Source organism: Osmerus mordax, chromosome 14 (assembly GCF_038355195.1).
Source record: "Osmerus mordax isolate fOsmMor3 chromosome 14, fOsmMor3.pri, whole genome shotgun sequence".
NCBI lineage: Eukaryota > Metazoa > Chordata > Actinopteri > Osmeriformes > Osmeridae > Osmerus > Osmerus mordax.
The window spans coordinates 16,930,094-16,948,312 of NC_090063.1; the positions used below are offsets into that span (position 1 = coordinate 16,930,094).

Consider the following 18,219-nt stretch of genomic DNA (forward strand, 5'->3'; position numbering starts at 1 on the left):
CAGTACCCTGCCTCCATCCTGCTTCCACACTCAGTACCCTGCCTCCATCCTGCTTCCACACTCAGAACCCTGCCTCTGTCTTTTCTCACCTGAGGCAGTCTGTGAAGGCTGGGATGTCAGCCACTCAGTTAGCTGGTTAGCCATCCATTCAGTCAGCCATCAAACACACACACACACACACCTGCTCTGCCAGCTCTAACTGAGACAGTAATCCCAGCCTGTCTACTTATCACTCTCTCCCAAATCACAGGGCGATTTTCCCCTCACACCCTCCCTTCTTTGACCTTCCTCCTAATTCATTGCTTACTTCCGCCCTCATTTTCCCTCCCTCCATCCCTCCCTCAGTTCTCCTGCTGTGGTGATTCATACTATTCGGTCTGGGATGCTAAACTTCTTTTCGGATGAAGTCAGGCTTTTACTGTCCCTCAGCCCCCCGGGGCTCCAGAGAGCTTTAAGCTCGGCGCTTATGTGTTGGTTCAGAGCTTTAGTGCAGCTTTAAGGTGTGTGTGTCCTCTAACGACCAATCCCGTCTTCGTCTGCAAAGTGCTTGCCTCAGCAAAGTGTCAGTGACACAAAATCCGAGGGGGCAGCATCTATAATGTATGCCCACAATGCATTGCGTTTCGCCAGGGGGATACAGCTCAATCAGTTTCTGTTAAGAACGCAGCCCCCCCCCACCACCTCCTGAGAGGAGGAGAAAGGCATTCAACTTGAACAGTTGTGGAGAAGAGGAGTTGATGTTTGCCATGGAGGCTAGAGTGTAGTATTGAAGAGGGAGGGAGGGAGGGAGGGAGGGAGGGAGGGAGGGAGGGAGGGAGGGAGGGAGGGAGGGAGGGAGGGAGGGAGGGAGGGAGGGAGGGAGGGAGGGAGGAGGGAGGGAGGGAGGGCTGGGGAGGGAGCCGGGCAGGAGTTCAATCACTTTCTCACTTAAATGTTGGCAAACTCAATAAGGGTCGGGGGGGGAGATAGAAATGGGGAGAGAATTGGAGAGCTCTCCTTATAAAGGTAAAATATTTGTGCCTGCAACTGCTGACTCTGGCTAGGGTGAGACAGGGATAGAGAAGGAGAGAGGGAGAGAGGGAAGGCAGAAGGAGAGAGTGGGATAAAGAAAAGAGAGAGGGGGGAGAGAGAGGGAGAAAAGGATAGAGGGAGAGAGAGAGAGAGAGAGAAGAGAGGGTGAGGGGGAGAGAGGAATGCAGTGGATAGAGGTAGAGGAGAGGACACTGCAGTCAGTTCCTGACTAACAGTAAGAGTATTTTTCCCGTCAGGTAGATGAGGTGCTGTTGTGACATGAGGAGTCATTAAGGACAATCACAGCCACAGTTTCATTCAGGTACTTGATGATGCTGGGAGACTCAGAAGACAGACCAGACACAGAGCTCTCTCTCTGTGTGTTTACAGACAGACAGAGAGAGCGAGAGAGATCCACTCTGTCGGCCCTGCTTACACACCTGCCGCTGTCGTCCCCTCCGGTCACCAGATGATTGTGTTTGTTCACACTTGGTCCTTCTCACCTTTATTACTCCATCCGGCTCTCTGTGTTCTCCAGTCATTAGGGGTTAGTGGGACTGATGAAAGCTGACTACTGTGTTTGTGCTAGGGTTCACTACTGTGTCTGTGCTAGGGTTCACTACTGTGTCTGTGCTTGGGTTCACTACTGTGTTTGTGCTAGGGTTCACTACTGTGTTTGTGCTAGGGTTCACTACTGTGTCTGTGCTGGGGTTCACTACTGTGTCTGTGCTGGGGTTCACTACTGTGTGTGTGCTGGGGTTCACTACTGTGTGTGTGCTGGGGTTCACTACTGTGTCTGTGCTAGGGTTCACTACTGTGTCTATGCTAGGGTTCACTACTGTGTCTGTGCTGGGATTCACTACTGTGTCTGTGCTAGACTGGTCCTAACCCCAGCCCCAATCCTAACCCCAGCCCTATCGCCGTATCACAGTGAGAGCTGTTGATTAGACACATTTCTAGTCGTTTTAGTTATCTGTCTGGGAAATTAAAAGCCACAAAGGCAAAGAGAGAGTGTAGGCAAAGTGAAAAGAGAGAGCGTGAGAAGAGAGTGTGAAGAGAGTGTGACAGGGGGCAGAGCGTAGAATTCCCTGTATGTGTGAATCCTGCGTTAATCCAGTCAGTCTCCTTCCTGTAATCCTCTAACCAGTGAGACGTGGCGTGAGGGAGGGAGGGAGGGAGGGAGGGAGAGAGGGAGGGAGGGAGGGAGGGAGGGAGGGAGGGAGGGAGGGAGAGAGGGAGGGAGAGAGGGAGGGAGGGAGGGAGGGAGGGAGGGAGGGAGGGAGGGAGGGAGGGAGGGAGGGAGGGAGGGAGGGAGAGGAGGGAGAGGGAGATGGAGGGGAGAGGAGGGAGATGGAGGGAGGGGAGAGGAGGAGGAGGAGGAGGAGGAGGAGGAGGGGAGGGAGATGGAGGGGAAGGAGGGGAGGGGAGAGGAGGAGGAGGAGGAGAGGGAGGGGAGAGGAAGAGGAGGAGGAGGAGAGGGAGGGAGGGAGGCTGACTACATTGTGGGTCTCTGTGCTACTGGAGGGTCTCCAGATCTGAAACTCTTGGTTCAGACTCCAGATGGAAGACTAACAATGGGAGACCACAGCCAAGACACACACTCTAAACTTTGCGGCTCAGATCCCCGACCAAGGAGACTCTGTAGCGGGGTTTGCTCGTTTAAGATTAGCAATACTTAATTTATAATAAAGTAACTAGTTATTTGGGGGCACCACCTCTTATTTGTTAAAGGGACAGAGGAAACCTTGTTAACCTTATTGAATAACAGCCTTCGTAATAATCAATCTAATCTTAAGTAGTGGATTCTATGAAAGTAGGGCAGATCAGATAACTTGAGAGATACACAATTATACACAATGATTTATTTAGGAAAATGTAATTATAATGAACAAATACCAGATACGTTATGGGTTAGTTGGCTAGAGTAGTACAGTGGCTAGATTCTAATGAGAGCGAGCTACACAATGGCTCTGTAGAGCGTGTGTCAAGGGGGGAGGGAGGGAGAGAGAGAGAGAGAGAGTAGGAGAGAGGGAGAGAGGAAGAGGTAGGCCTTTATAGTAACAATGGACGATCAATGGCAACTGACCTAACGATGGTTAGGTTAAATCATTTGTAAAATACAATCAACATCAACAATTAAATCACAACATGCTCTCTCTAAAGCAGAACACAGAACGATGTACAGAACAACCTCAGACAGTCTCTCACACACACACACACGTACAGAGAGAGAGAGAGCAAAGTGTGGAGAAATCAACATGAAGCCGTGAAAGCCGTTTAGACACTCTTGACTCTTAATGAGGTTATTTGCTGTGAGTTCCTAACGATGACAGATTCCTTCAATATCTCCCCCTCCCCCCCCCCTCGCTGCAGTTCACTTTTCATACACATCACGTTTTCAACCTGCCTTGAACTCTGTTTCCAGTCAGTTTATTGTGTTCTACGCTCCTCCCCCCTCCCTCCTCCTTCCCTCCCTCCCCCCTCCCTCCTCCCTCCCTCCCTCCTCCCTCCTCCTTCCCTCCCCCCTTCCTTCCCTCCTCCGTCCCTCCCTCCTCCCTCCCTCCTCTTTCCCTCCTCCCTCCTCCGTCCCTCCATCCCTCCTCCCTCCCTCCTCCTCCCCCCCCAGAGATAGACATCCAGCGCTGTGTGAGGGAGTCCATCAGCCTGTTCTGCTGGACGCCCCGGAGCGCCACCTACCGACGCCACGCCCAGCCCCCCCGCAGTGCCCCCCGTGGTGCCCCAGCCCCCGACCCCCCCCGGCCAGCTGCCAGCCTGCTTCTCCTCGGACTACCAGGACACGCCCACCACCGACCTGGTGAGGACACACACACTAATAAGACCCACTCTACAGGATGTAGGTCAGTGTGTGTGTGTGTGTGTGTGTGTGAGAGAGAGGCCTTAAACATGATTGAACAGAGACATCTGTGGAGGTATGTACCACCTGTGAAAGCAGACTGCTGTGAAATCCTACAAGCCTCGAACTCTTAAACATGGTATGTAGAGCAACAGACCTGACACACTGGACATCTCTCTCCCCCTCTATCTCTCCTGCTCTCTCTCTCTCTCTTTGTCTGTCTCTCTCCCGCTCTCTCTCTTTGTCTCTCTCTCTTTCACTCTCTTTTTGTCTCTCTCCCGCTCTCTCTCTTTGTCTGTCTCTCTCCTTTTTACTCTCTTTCTCCTGCTTCCTCTCTCTCTTTCTGTCGCTTGCTCTCACGCATCTCTTTTATGTTCTCCATCCATCATCTGTCCAACATGGCCGCCAGTCCGGGCCAGACGGGGTTGTGCCCACTGTCTCCCTGTCTGTCCCTGTCGCCAGGCAGACTGTCAGCTTGAACAGTCCTAATTTATGATTGGCCGGAGGTATAAATTCCCCAAGGGCTGGAATTTGAGACAAGTGGCTGGTTAGCAAGGAGACAGTTACCCTCTCGCACGCACACACACACACACACGCAATAATACAGACACATACACGGTATTACAGACACACACACACACAGTAGTTGAACTGGTGGTTCACAAGGGCGCCTCCACTTGGAAGTTCATAAACACTCTCTTGGCGCCCTCCTCAAACACACACACACACACACACTACATGCACACACTGACAGATGATTGAAGCTGTTGACCAGTTGGAACATTCTCACACACACACTTAGGAGTAGCACAAGTAAGCATGCACAGCTGCCAGCAGTGGATCTTTTTTCACTGGTCTAAACAGGATAGAATGGATCCATTCAGTCCAGCCTGTTTTAGCGAGCACACACTAAAACAGTCTCTGAAGCAGAAGGGTAGGCGGTCCACTTAAAGTTTACTCTCTAATTTCTAAAACTGTGTGTGTGCGTGTGTGCGTTTGTGAGAGTGCGTGTGTGCGTTTGTGAGAGTGCGTGTGTGCGTTTGTGAGAGTGCGTGTGTGCGTTTGTGATAGTGCGTGTGTGCGTTTGTGAGAGTGCGTGTGTGTGACTGCATGTGTGCGTGTGTGTGTTTTGTTTCTGTTTTCATCCGTCTGGCCTGTTTGCCTTTCACACTTGGGCGCGTCCACTTGCTTGTTTCAGATTTGTCACACACACACTCACACTCACCTGCCAGCCCCCTGTGTTCTGGGAGCCCAGTGATTGGTGTAATCTTTCTTAACCAGCCTCCCTAGTGGAAGAGCCTGATACACATGGTAACACTGATCAGAATTCACATCCATCTCTGGGCCTCACACACACACACACAGAGAGACACACACACCACAGAGACACACACACACACACACACACAGATACACAGCGGTGGAACAAAGGTCACAGTGTCATTGTCAATACAGGCTGCTGGCAGCTTACACTGAGACACATTCACATGAAAACACACTGATGGAACATAATGAGCAGTCTTCAGAGCAAGTGAGAATATTGACCTTGAATCTGTTTCATTACAGTTCTATTCACGGTGATGGTTACGACCACACACACACACACACACTTACAGACCTAGGTTATACAGTCCTAGCCATGTTCCAAGTAAGAGGTCTCCCAGTGCATCATGGGTAATACAGTTGACCGGTCAGACGGTGTTATGATGCTTTCCAGTTCGCCCCGAACAGGAAACCAGATCCATTCTCGGCCCGAAGCTCCAGTCGATGAGTCATTTTCCCGCCGACTGTAAACCCGTGTCAGAACTTTCCGGAAGTCTTCCCCAGGCCAGCCATCAGTCTGGCTGGCATTTTCTACATCAATATTCACCAGATCATTAAGTCCGCTGCTGTTGTTAGTCTTCAATACCCTGGGAGGAGTTTGATGATGCTCCGAGCTGCTCTGTGTTCATGACTACTGGAGGGAGGGAAAAAGCATGTTTCTCTCAGGAACTAAGTTCTGGTGTGTGTGTGTGTGGAGGTGTGTGTGTGGGTGTGTTGGTTGTGGAGGTGTGTGTGTGTGGAGGTGTGTGTGGAGGTGTGGGTGTGTTGGTTGTGGAGGTGTGGAGGTGTGGGTGTGTTGGTTGTGGCCGTGTGTGTGTGTGTGGAGGTGTGGTATTTAGACCTCAGAAAGCTGAAGGTCAAGTCTGTCTGAGAAAATATTTTAAAAAAGAGGGGAAGAGGATAGAATGGATAAGGATGAAGGATCGGCCTCCTCTCTCTCTCCCCCTGCTCTCTCTCTCCTCCACCAGCGCTTGTCTTCATGCCCAGTGCTTCCCAACGATGCCTGACAGCTCTGTAGAATTAGTGACTGCTTGATCTATACGGCAATATCTGTCATCCTCTTCTCTCACTTTCAGTCTCCTTCACTCTCTCTTTTCCTTCTCCCTTTCTCATTCTCTCGTTCTCTCTCTTTCCTTCTGTCTTTTTCTCTCCCTCATTCATATTCCCTCCCTCATTCGCCCTCTACTACTTAGATGTGTTTAATTGTTATTTATTGAATCATAATTGATTCAATTAACGTGACCATCAGAGCATGTCGCTGTTGCATTGTGGGTATTGCAGTCTTCCAGTGTTCCCGAACGTAGTCTGGTGCGCTCCACACTTCACCCTTCAATCCTCCTCCCAAACCCCACAATCCCCTGCTGTGCCAGGGGAAGTGGAGAAGAAGAAGCCTGTTAGACAGGAAATGGTGGGTCTTGGCACATTCAGAGCCTTTTTGTTTCAGGGTTGAGAGCACACTGGCAGTGTAGCACTGGGCCTTCAGTAGGAGCAGTTTGCAGGAAGCTGCTGGGTAATCAGGTTTGAAGGGTCGTGTTAAGGTGCTGCTGGGTAATCAGGTTTGAAGGGTTGTGTTAAGGTGCTGCTGGCCGTGGAGCCTCCTGTAGAAGAAAGCTACAGTGTTTGTTTAGAAGCCGCTGGGTGTCGTGTGTGTGTGTGTGTGTGTGTGTGCGTGTGACACACAACGTCAACAGGATGTAATCGTCTCTCTGTTCTGCTCTGCTCTCTTCCCTCCCCTTATCCCCCCCTCACCCCGCCCCTTCTCTCCCCGCCCCATCCCTTCTCTCCCCGCCCCATCCCTCCTCTCCCCACCCCATCCCTCCTCTCCCCACCCCATCCCCCACCCCATCCCTCCTCTCCCCAGTCCCGGGAGCCCCTGGAGCTGGCAGACCTGAAGGCGGAGCTCTCTCCTCGCGTCTCTGCGGAAGACCTGATCGCCCTGTGTGAGCTGGCGCTGGGCGGAGCCTCCAGGAAGAGCCGCACCAGCAAGCCCAAGATCCTCGCCGTCGACATCCGCAGCGCCGACGAGTATCCTTGACAAGGCCACCTTCAATCGATCGATTCCGTATTTATAGAGCACTGTTCAAAACAACTACTGTTAACTGTACATTAAAACATGAATTCCCATCAGATACAATCAGACACAGTCACAGATGAATCCAAAACAGAGCATGTCCAGTCAAGCATCACATCACAAATTGTAACTTGGATCAAATATAAATAATTTTAGCTTAGATTTCAAAACAGGTAGTGTGAGGGCAGTTCTAATTTGAATCGGCAGTTTGTTCCAAAGTTCAGGTGCAGCTATGGCGAAGGCCTGATCACCCCTCGACCTTCACTTAGACTCTGGAACATCTAAAAGGCTTTGATCTACAGTCACATCCCTACCATGTTGTCTCCTCTTGATGATGTCAGCTGGACTCGTCTTGATGATGTCAGCCGGACTCCTCTTGATGATGTCAGCCAGACTCCTCTTGATGATGTCAGCTGGACTCCCCTTGATCATAGACATATATACATGTCTATGCCCTTGATGATGTCAGCTGGACTCCTCTTGATGATGTCAGCTGGACTCCCATTGATGATGTCAGCCGGACTCCTCTTGATGATGTCAGCTGGACTCCTCTTGATGATGTCAGCTGGACTCCGCCTCTGTGTATCCCAGAGCAGAAATCACATTATATTTGGAAGTATACTTAAGAACAAACATCCATAATCTTAATAAGTATGTCACTATACAAAATATTCATAAAATGGAAATGTAGTAATGTCTTATTTAATACTTTTAAATGATATTCAAGTCTGCTCTAGGGCAGTAACGGTATCGCTTTTTTGAAGCCTGTATTTCATTACAGTGCAGCTAGCAAGTCCAACCTAGAGAGTAAAGCTCCGCGCTGCTGGTGGAGGCACAGTGTCCTGACATCGCCTCTGGCCACACTGCTGCTCTCTACTGTGGTGGGTGTGGTGTGGTGTGTGTGGTGTGGTGTGTGTGGTGTGGTGTGGTGTGTGTGGTGGGTGTGGTCTGTGTGGTGGGTGTGGTCTGTGTGGTGGGTGTGGTGTGGTGTGGTGTGGTGGGTGTGGTGGGTGTGGTGTGGTGGGTGTGTGTGGTGTGGTGGGTGTGGTGTGGTGGGTGTGGTGTGGTGGGTGTGGTCTGTGTGGTGGGTGTGTGTGGTGTGTGTGGTGTGGTGGGTGTGGTCTGTGTGGTGTGGTGGGTGTGGTGTGGTGTGGTGGGTGTGGTGTGTGTGGTGTGTGTGTGGTGTGGTTGGTGTGGGTGGTGTGGTGGGTGTGGTGGTGGGTGGGGTGTGGTGTGGTGGTGTGGGTGGTGTGGTGGGTGTGTTGGGTGTGGTGGTGGTGGGTGTGGTGTGGTGTGTGTGGTGTGGTGTGGTGGGTGTGTGTGGTGGGTGTGTGTGTGGTGGGTGTGTGTGGTGTGGTGTGTGTGGTGTGGTGGGTGTGGTGTGTGTGGTGGGTGTGGTGTGGTGTGGTGGGTGTGGTGTGGTGTGGTGGGTGTGGTGTGGTGGGTGTGGTGTGGTGGGTGTGGTGTGGTGTGTGTGTGGTGTGTGTGGTGGGTGTGGTGTGGTGTGGTGTGGTGGGTGTGGTGTGGTGGGTGTGGTGTGGTGTGTGTGTGGTGGGTGTGGTGTGGTGTGGTGGGTGTGGTGTGGTGTGGTGGGTGTGGTGTGTGTGGTGGGTGTGGTGTGGTGTGGTGTGGTGTGGTGGGTGTGGTGTGGTGGGTGTGGTGTGTGTGGTGGGTGGACGGCAGGTAGGCCCAGGCTCAACTCTCCAGTAGTTGTTACTTAATCCTTCAGACTAAAGAATGTGTTGCCAAACAGGTTGCCAGATCCAATAACTCTTTCATCCATTTTAACAATTGATTCAGCGGAAGAAGAAAAAACACCTGCAATATCACTCATCATCAGTTTTCCCCTGAATGGACACTTTCAGTTGTGGATGTTCCCATCTGGCTGAAACACTCTTGGAAGCCCCTTTAAGACTGACGGGAGCCCATCCGGCTTTAGAAGTCGGCAGAATGTTTTAGAGCGACTTAACCCTTCACTAACCAAGGGAGGGGGATTAATTGGAACCAAACTTAAGTCTGGCTGCCTCTCCTTTTGCCTAAATCCGTTGCATTCTTTAAGCTCTAGACCTCCTTAAGGTAACCCACAAGCACAAAGGGGGGGGGGGGGGGGACCAATCTGGCAACCCTTGGCCTTTATGCATTGTGATCAAGGGGTAAACTTTTTCTTTGAGTGTCACTGATCACAAACAATGGATTATCATTTGGGTGTGTTGAAGTCACCTGATCCAGACACACATGCACACGTGCATCCTAAAGTGTGACGGTTGCTCCAATCTTTTAGAAAATGGTCGTTTAAGCCATTAGCTTCAAAACAATGTGTCTCCAGCATCCGTGCAGTGAAACTCGTTCCATGCTGTCTGCAGATGACCATAGCAGACACTGTACATGCTGTGTGAAGTGGAACTGGGGTCTAAACGTTTCCAAGAAATGATTTACAGAACAACTCTAATTGCTTCGACAAAATGGCCAGGCCGCCTCTCGTCCTAAAATATGTAGCAATAACGTCAAAGGCTGCTCTCCACGGAAGCATTTTCTCTCGCTTTCATGCCGTCCTCGCGGAGAATGATTATTCAATTTTACCAAGCTCATTCTCTTTTCTCCTCTCTGTTTTCTCGCTCCTTTCCCTCCTGTCTCTCTCCTTTCTCTCTCTCTCTCTCTCTCTCTCTCTCTCTCTCTCTCTCTCTCTCTCTCTCTCTCTCTCTCTCTCTCTCTCTCTCTCTCTCTCTCTCTCTCTCTCTCTCTCTCTCTCTCTCCCCTCTCCTTTCTCTCGCTCTCTCCCCTCTCTCTTTGTTCCATCATCTGGTTCGCATGCATGCCACTGGCTCCCCCTGTTCCCCCAGCGCTCCGGAGCTCTCTGCAATCCTTCTTTTCTTCTCATCTCTTTTCTCTGGCCCGCGCCCCTCTCCCTCCTTCCTTCCCTCCCCTCCATCCCTCCCTCCAATTAAGTTATTACTTTAATTTGTCATCATATTCTCCTCTTCATCTCTCGTTCCAAGCACACACGCACCAACACACACACGCACCAACACACACGCACCAACACACGCACCAACACACACACGCACCAACACACACACGCACCAACACACACGCACCAACACACACACGCACCAACACACACACGCACCAACACACACGCACCAACACACACGCACCAACACACACACGCACCAACACACACACGCACCAACACACACGCACCAACACACACACACACACGCACCAACACACACGCACCAACACACACACGCACCAACACACACACGCACCAACACACACGCACCAACACACACGCACCAACACACACGCACCAACACACACGCACCAACACACACGCACCAACACACACGCACCAACACACACGCACCAACACACACGCACCAACACACACACGCACCAACACACACACGCACCAACACACACGCACCAACACACACACGCACCAACACACACACGCACCAACACACACGCACCAACACACACGCACCAACACACACACGCACCAACACACACGCACCAACACACACGCACCAACACACACGCACCAACACACACGCACCAACACACACGCACCAACACACACACGCACCAACACACACACGCACCAACACACACACGCACCAACACACACGCACCAACACACACGCACCAACACACACACGCACCAACACACACGCACCAACACACACGCACCAACACACACACGCACCAACACACACGCACCAACACACACACGCACCAACACACACGCACCAACACACACACGCACCAACACACACGCACCAACACACACACGCACCAACACACACGTACGTACTTAGGTGACTAGCATGCTTCCCTTATTCAGTTATTACAGCATGTAGTGTGAGAACAATGACAGGGTTGATTAGGGTGAACTGGTGGAACAGCATGTTAGTAGCTGTGATCCCTCTCTTCCAGAGAGGGAGAGAAAGATAGAGGGAGGGGGGTTGGGGACTAAAGAGAAAGATTAAGATCCCAGAACTGTATCTTAATCAGCGAGCGTGTCTCCCAGCTCTCAAGAATCAGATTATGATGTCTAATCAGCCCAGGGAGAAGGATGGAGAAGCTGATTGGAAGTGAAGGATGGAGAACGAACGAGCGAATGAAAAGAATTGATGAAGGAAAAAATAAATACAATGATCAAGCTCTGTGGAAGCCTGGTGAAGCCCATTCATTTGACTCGGGTGTCCTGGAGCAGGGAAACATCTAGAACACACAGGACAGTGGACCCTGAGGAGCAGGATTGAGCACCCCTGCTCTAAACAGTCAGGCTGTGTGTGCTCAGACCGGTGATGGACTGCCCCGTAAATCCACGCCCCCATCACCTCGTCCAGGCCCCAAATCACGTCCTCTAGCACCTGTCCTCACGCCTGCTCAGGACACTTTCCTGTTTGCCCTCCACCTCCTCCCGTTACCCAGGGAGGAGACGTCAGAGGGTTAGAGCCTAACCCTAACCCTATGGAGTCAGGTGGCTGAGCGGTTAGAGAATCGGGCTAGTAACCAGAAGGTTGCTGGTTCGATTCCCAGCCATGCCACATGACGTTGTGTCCTTGGGCAAGGCACTTCACCCTACTTGCCTCGGGGGAATGTCCCTGTACTTACTGTAAGTCGCTCTGGATAAGAGCGTCTGCTAAATGACTAAATGTAAATGTAAAATGTTTAGTTTATGTTCCCGCTGTGTGTGGCTCCCCCTGCCAGGTCTCTGCTCCACACCAAGAGGATGGCCTGGTTTTAAACACGTTAAGGTCTCCAGGTTTGGAGCAAGCTTGCACTTCATGATCCTATCCAAGTACTTTTATTTAAATACTCACAGGTTTAGCTTTTTACGTTTGTCACAGCGTTAACACCCCACTCTTGAAAATTTGGATTTTTTTTTATGTATATGTGGTGGTCTGAGAAGCGCTGTGCAATCGTGTGTGTGTGCAGGCCGTCCCAGCTGTGTGTGTGTGTGTGTGGTTCACCCCAGCAGGGGGTGTGGGTGTGTGTGTAGGGGGCAGATGGCTGAGCGGTTAGAGAATCGGGCTACCAATCTGAAGGTTGCCAGTTTGATTCCCAGCCGTGAAAAATGATGTTGTGTCCCTGGGCAAGGCACTTCACCCTACTTGCCTCGGGGGGGAATGTCCCTGTACTTACTGTAAGTCGCTCTGGATAAGAGCGTCTCCTAAATGACTAAATGTGTGTATCTCTCCTTAACCTGGTGACTCTCAGCTTCGGCAGGGGCCACATCTCCGGCAGCATAAACGTCCCCTACACCCCTGGACCCAGCGGAGAGCCTGCCCCCACCCCCGGCCTCAGCCTCGCCCCCGGCCCCCCCGCCCTGCAAGGTTACTTGGGACGAGTCATTGTGGTCATCAGCCACAACATGAACTACGCCACCGCGGTGAGGACACACACACACACACTTAGATACACACACTGCAACCAGAGGAGAAGACCTCCAGGTGCGAACTGAGAGTGATATCCAGTGCACCCCTGGTCCTGTGCAGCGTGGGGTCTGCTAGTGATATCCAGTGCACCCCTGGTCCTGTGCAGCGTGGGGTCTGCTAGCGGAGCTGATCCTCTCAGATCCTCAGGCAGATCAGACGAGGGTTTAAACAGGGGTCAAAGGTCTGAAGCTGACCCCCCCCCCCCCCACACACCCCACCCAGGAGAGGGCCAGATTTCACTCAATTTCTTAGTAACATTTCCCCTTAAATTTGTTTTTTTGAGGGGGTGGAAGGTTTGTCTGATTCTCCCTAGTCGCTAGTTATCCACTGACAGGTCCTCGGTAATGTTGAGGTAAGGTGTTTAACGTGTGTGAACCAGGAACTGTCTCTGCTGGACCTAAGGGGAATGTCGAACTCCAGATCCACCACCATCTTCGTTAAGTCCGACCTTTGACTGGGACAATCCCAAATGTGCTGAGACACAAGACAGTCAAACAGGAAGATAATGAGGCTAGCTGCCAGTCAGAGAGACAGGCTAGAATAATGAAACTGACTGTCAGCCTGTCTGCCTGTCAGCCTGCCTGAGAGACAGACAGCCAGCCAGAATCACACAGACAGACTCAGTCAGGCAAACACAGGCAGACTGTCAGTTGGTTAGACAGCCAGATAAACAGGTAAGCAATGTGTCAGTCAGTTGGTCAGTCAGTCAGAGGGAAGATAAACGCTCACCCTGGAGGAGAGCTGTGGCAGTCTGACAGGCTGGTGTGGGAGGATAAGTAGCGTGCATGTCAGGGTCAGGACCAAGGAGAATCCCTGTGAGGAGGAACCCTTCTCCTTCCATCAGTCACCACAGCGCACACATCGCAGACAAACTGCAGCAAACCTGGCAACCCGCCCAGAATGCGGCAATGCTGCAAACCTGGCAACCCGCCCTGAATGCAGCAATGCTGCTGAGTGTGGTTTCCCCTCACACAAACACGCTAAATCAGCGGTGGTCTAGTTTATACAGTCTAGTTTACAGTTTATACAAGTGTTGTAGCACTGCTTTTAAACTATGTTCATCCTCATCTCCGCCAGGTGTGCCACGCAGAGTGTTCTGTAGAGACCAAAGCAAAAAAAGATTGGAAGAAGAGAAAGAGAGGGGGGAGAGAGAGAGGAGAGAGAGAGAGAGGAGAGCTCTCCCCTCAGTGTAATTAAAACGGCTCTTTTGCCTTCATGTCAGCCAGCGAGAGTCTTCCAGTATCTCCTGTGACACTCCTAGTCAACACTTCCCCGCCATATGGTGCTTAACCATGACAGGAAAACACTGCTGAGAATCCCAAGGCCCCCTGCTATGAAATATTACCGATGTAATCAAAACAGAATGCCCTGTCACATGGTTATTTATACCAATACATTCTCACAGGGTATTTTGTATTCCGTTAGCCAGCTACGTTACCCTTCACAACGGTTGGGGGTTTTTTTCAGGGCCTGTTTCCATAAACGAAGGCAGGGATGAACAGATGGTGAAGCTCCAGTGATGACAACACTACGTCTCAAAATAAAAGAACATGTCACACTTGAAAGGCAGAAGTGAACATGTGCGGAGTTCCCAACCTATTGCCTTAGCTCTCAGGTCACAAAAGCATGCGTGTGTTGTGTCTGTTGCTTTGTGTGTGTGTGTGTGTGTGTGTGGATGTGGTGTGTGTGTGTGTGGATGTGGTGTGTGTGGATGTGGTGTGTGGATGTGGTGTGTGTGGATGTGGTGTGTGTGTGTGGATGTGGGGTGTGTGTGGATGTGGTGTGTGTGGATGTGGTGTGTGTGTGTGTGTGTGTGCCTGGCATCCCCTCCTCCTTATCTGCTCCCACCAGGCCACCCCTAGGCTCCTTCCTCCCCGCCCCCCCCCCCTCCATCCCTCTCTTTCATGTTTACCTCCGTCTGCCTGAGCGCTCCCCAGGTCTGAACAGAAACGTGAATGGCAGACAAACATGCAGTATGTAGAATAGCGGGGCTTTCAGAGATGAATGGAGGTGTTTACCAGATGCTTTCTGAGTGGATTTGACATTTTCCCCGTCTCAGGGCTTAAGGGAGCGGTGCTTTCAGTTGGGCCACGGGGCTCGTGGAGACAGGTTCCTTCTCTCTCCCTCTTCTTTACAGATCGTTTCTCTCTCAGTCCTCTCTGTCTTCCTCCTCTCATCCTTTGCTTTTTCTGCAAGCGTTGGTTTGTCTCAGTGGGGCTGTTTTCTTGCCCTTTTCTCTCTGAGTAATGCTTCTCCGGGAAGCAGGAGAACTCAGTTCTCATTTGGACTCGTGAACCGGAGTGCTTGACAAGGGTTTGAAGATCTTTATGAAATATTGAAAGGGCAGTCTTTCCAGAACAAGCAAGGAATCGATTTCCTTTCTCGATTTTTTTCTTGTGTGTTTGTGCGTGTGTATTTTTGTGTGTGTGTATGCACCGTGTAGACAAGAACTGTACAGTACGTCACACCACTTCATAGACTGAACGTATTAGCCATCGCAATCTGTTGTATTGGAGACATGTAGCTGAGAGAAATGTGTTGTGAAGGTTGAAATGGGGTGAGTTTCCGTGAACAATGCAGTTTGAATAAAGGTCACTCATCCTGATACATTAGTGACAAACGCAGTTTGCTTTTCTCTCATGAAAACCACCAGGAGAAACTGTGTGTTAGAGGCACCAGACTGCATTATCTACTTATCCCATCACTTTACTTGTGCTTGTTACATATGCTCTCATGAGTCACTTGTTCACTTAGTTTAACAATTGTGATTCTATGGGCACAAGCCTGTAGAATATATATATGTTGTGGGAAGGTTTGATAGATAAATCTGATTCGACAGATCTGCCGTGAGACTTTAGCTGAGTTTGTACGAGTGGAATGATGGAAGAGTTCTGCTGGTGAAGAAAAAAACTGCTTTTGTTGTTCCGGTTTAAACTCTTGGCTCGTGAGGCCTGTACATTTACATTTAGTCATTTAGCAGACGCTCTTATCCAGAGCGACTTATAGTAAGTACAGGGACATTCTCCCCGAGGCAAGTAGGGTGAAGTGCCTTGCTCAAGGACACAACGTCATTTTGGTTGGCATAGCCGGGAATCGAACTAGCAACCTTCTGATTACTAGCCCGATTCCCTAACCACTCAGCCATCTGACTCCCCCTGTATGAAAGAACTTGAAACAGAAAGATGATTGATGGAAAGCGTGACTGTTAATGGTGAAGATGTTTAATCTCTTTGATGAAATAACCTGGATGACTCAGGCTTAAATAAATCATTGAAAGAACGCTTTACAAAACCAGCAGATTCACGTCATCGATCACCCTCACGATGCGCAGGATTGAAAATCAAAATAGTTTGTTATTGCCATGTAAGTTAACACAAACACAGAATTTACTGTGGCAGGAAGGTGCATACAATAAACGTATACAGATCTTAATAGAAAAACAGTAGAAAAGCAGAATGTATAAATACAATTTAAAAGTCTAATACTAAAGAGCTAAAAGCTCCTCGTTGATGATTTGTGTTTGTTTTGTTGTAGTAATTACATTGAATATGCATGATGGATGTTTCATGATTTTACGATTGATGATTATCTGTCTGATCTCTCTCTCTCCCCCTCGCTGTCCCCCTCGCTCTCCTCCTTCCCTACCCCTCTCTCTCCCCCCTCCCTCCAGTTTGCTACTCACCTGGTGCAGGTGAACTTTCCGAGGGTGTGTGTTCTGGACGGAGGAATCAACAAGATGAAACCTACTGGCCTTCTGACAGTGCCCTCACCTCAGATCTGACACACACTCTTGCATACGTAAAGACATCTCACATGTGTTTATACATACAAACACTCACACACGCATATACACACAAAAAAACACCCCCAGATACACGTATAGACGCATCGCACACATCTCACTGCAAGCTCTGGTCTTGTGTACGCCACATCATGCTTCTATGGAGGAAGGATATGAAAAGAGAGGTTGTAACCCTGGATCCTTGGAGAGCCCACCATGCCCATCTCCCTGCAGCCCACCACGCCAATCTCCCTGCAGGCCACCATGCCCATCTCCCTGCAGCCACCACGCCCATCTCCCTGCAGCCACCATGCCCATCTCCCTGCAGCCACCATGCCCATCTCCCTGCAGCCACCACGCCCATCTCCCTGCAGCCACCACGCCCATCTCCCTGCAGCCACCATGCCCATCTCCCTGCAGCCACCACGCCCATCTCCCTGCAGCCACCATGCCCATCTCCCTGCAGCCACCATGCCCATCTCCCTGCAGCCACCATGCCCATCTCCCTGCAGCCACCACGCCCATCTCCCTGCAGCCACCATGCCCATCTCCCTGCAGCCACCACGCCCATCTCCCTGCAGCCACCATGCCCATCTCCCTGCAGCCACCACGCCCATCTCCCTGCAGCCACCATGCCCATCTCCCTGCAGCCACCACGCCCATCTCCCTGCAGCCACCATGCCCATCTCCCTGCAGCCACCATGCCCATCTCCCTGCAGCCACCATGCCCATCTCCCTGCAGCCACCATGCCCATCTCCCTGCAGCCACCACGCCCATCTCCCTGCAGCCACCACGCCCATCTCCCTGCAGCCACCATGCCCATCTCCCTGCAGCCACCACGCCCATCTCCCTGCAGCCACCATGCCCATCTCCCTGCAGCCACCATGCCCATCTCCCTGCAGCCACCACGCCCATCTCCCTGCAGCCACCATGCCCATCTCCCTGCAGCCACCATGCCCATCTCCCTGCAGGCCACCACGCCCATCTCCCTGCAGCCACAATGCCCATCTCCCTGCAGCCACCATGCCCATCTCCCTGCAGCCACCATGCCCATCTCCCTGCAGCCACCATGCCCATCTCCCTGCAGCCACAATGCCCATCTCCCTGCAGCCACAATGCCCATCTCCCTGCAGCCACCACGCCCATCTCCCTGCAGCCACCATGCCCATCTCCCTGCAGCCACCACGCCCATCTCCCTGCAGCCACCACGCCCATCTCCCTGCAGCCACCATGCCCATCTCCCTGCAGCCACAATATGTGCCCACTGTATGTGGAAATGACTTGTTAAAAACCACCATGTCTACAGCAACCCTGGTGTTTCTCAACACAATACTGGTGTTTGTTATAATGCCCGGGCACAATTATTGTTGTGAAACGTCTTTTGGACTACTGTAAATGTAGTGCATTAAAAACTAAGAAATTTAATTTATTTTTATTGTATGGTTTCCAGTCTTTTTAAGGTCCTTTGGTAAACTTGTGTTTGCCAGAATGCTAAATATTTTAAGGGATGTCTACCTAACTACAGAACAGATGCGTTTTCTTGTTTGCCATTGGCAGGGTAATCAGTTAAAATGTAAGTTGATACTTCTAAGTGCTTTGTAGTTGGTTGTGATGTGGCGTTTTGGGGGGATTTTGAATTAAGTTCCCAACCAAACCATAAAATGTTTTTCGAAATTCATTTCAACACCAGTGTAGTATGTCATCATTAGGGCCGTTCTTTTAAAATCCAAC

At 51.0% G+C, this 18,219-nt stretch overlaps 1 protein-coding gene across 1 annotated transcript in view; it reads left to right on the top strand.

The window, feature by feature from the left end:
* The window catches only part of tbck (TBC1 domain containing kinase), a gene marked incomplete in the record, with an annotated part of 33,524 nt that extends 16,338 nt beyond the window's left edge, over nucleotides 1–17,186 (top strand). Inside the window, 5 exon segments of the mRNA XM_067250133.1 lie at nucleotides 3,638–3,735; nucleotides 3,737–3,826; nucleotides 7,050–7,213; nucleotides 12,489–12,660; nucleotides 16,377–17,186. Of these exon segments, the coding sequence (XP_067106234.1) occupies nucleotides 3,638–3,735; nucleotides 3,737–3,826; nucleotides 7,050–7,213; nucleotides 12,489–12,660; nucleotides 16,377–16,487 (635 nt within the window).
* Between the last annotated feature and the right edge of the window lie 1,033 nt (nucleotides 17,187–18,219).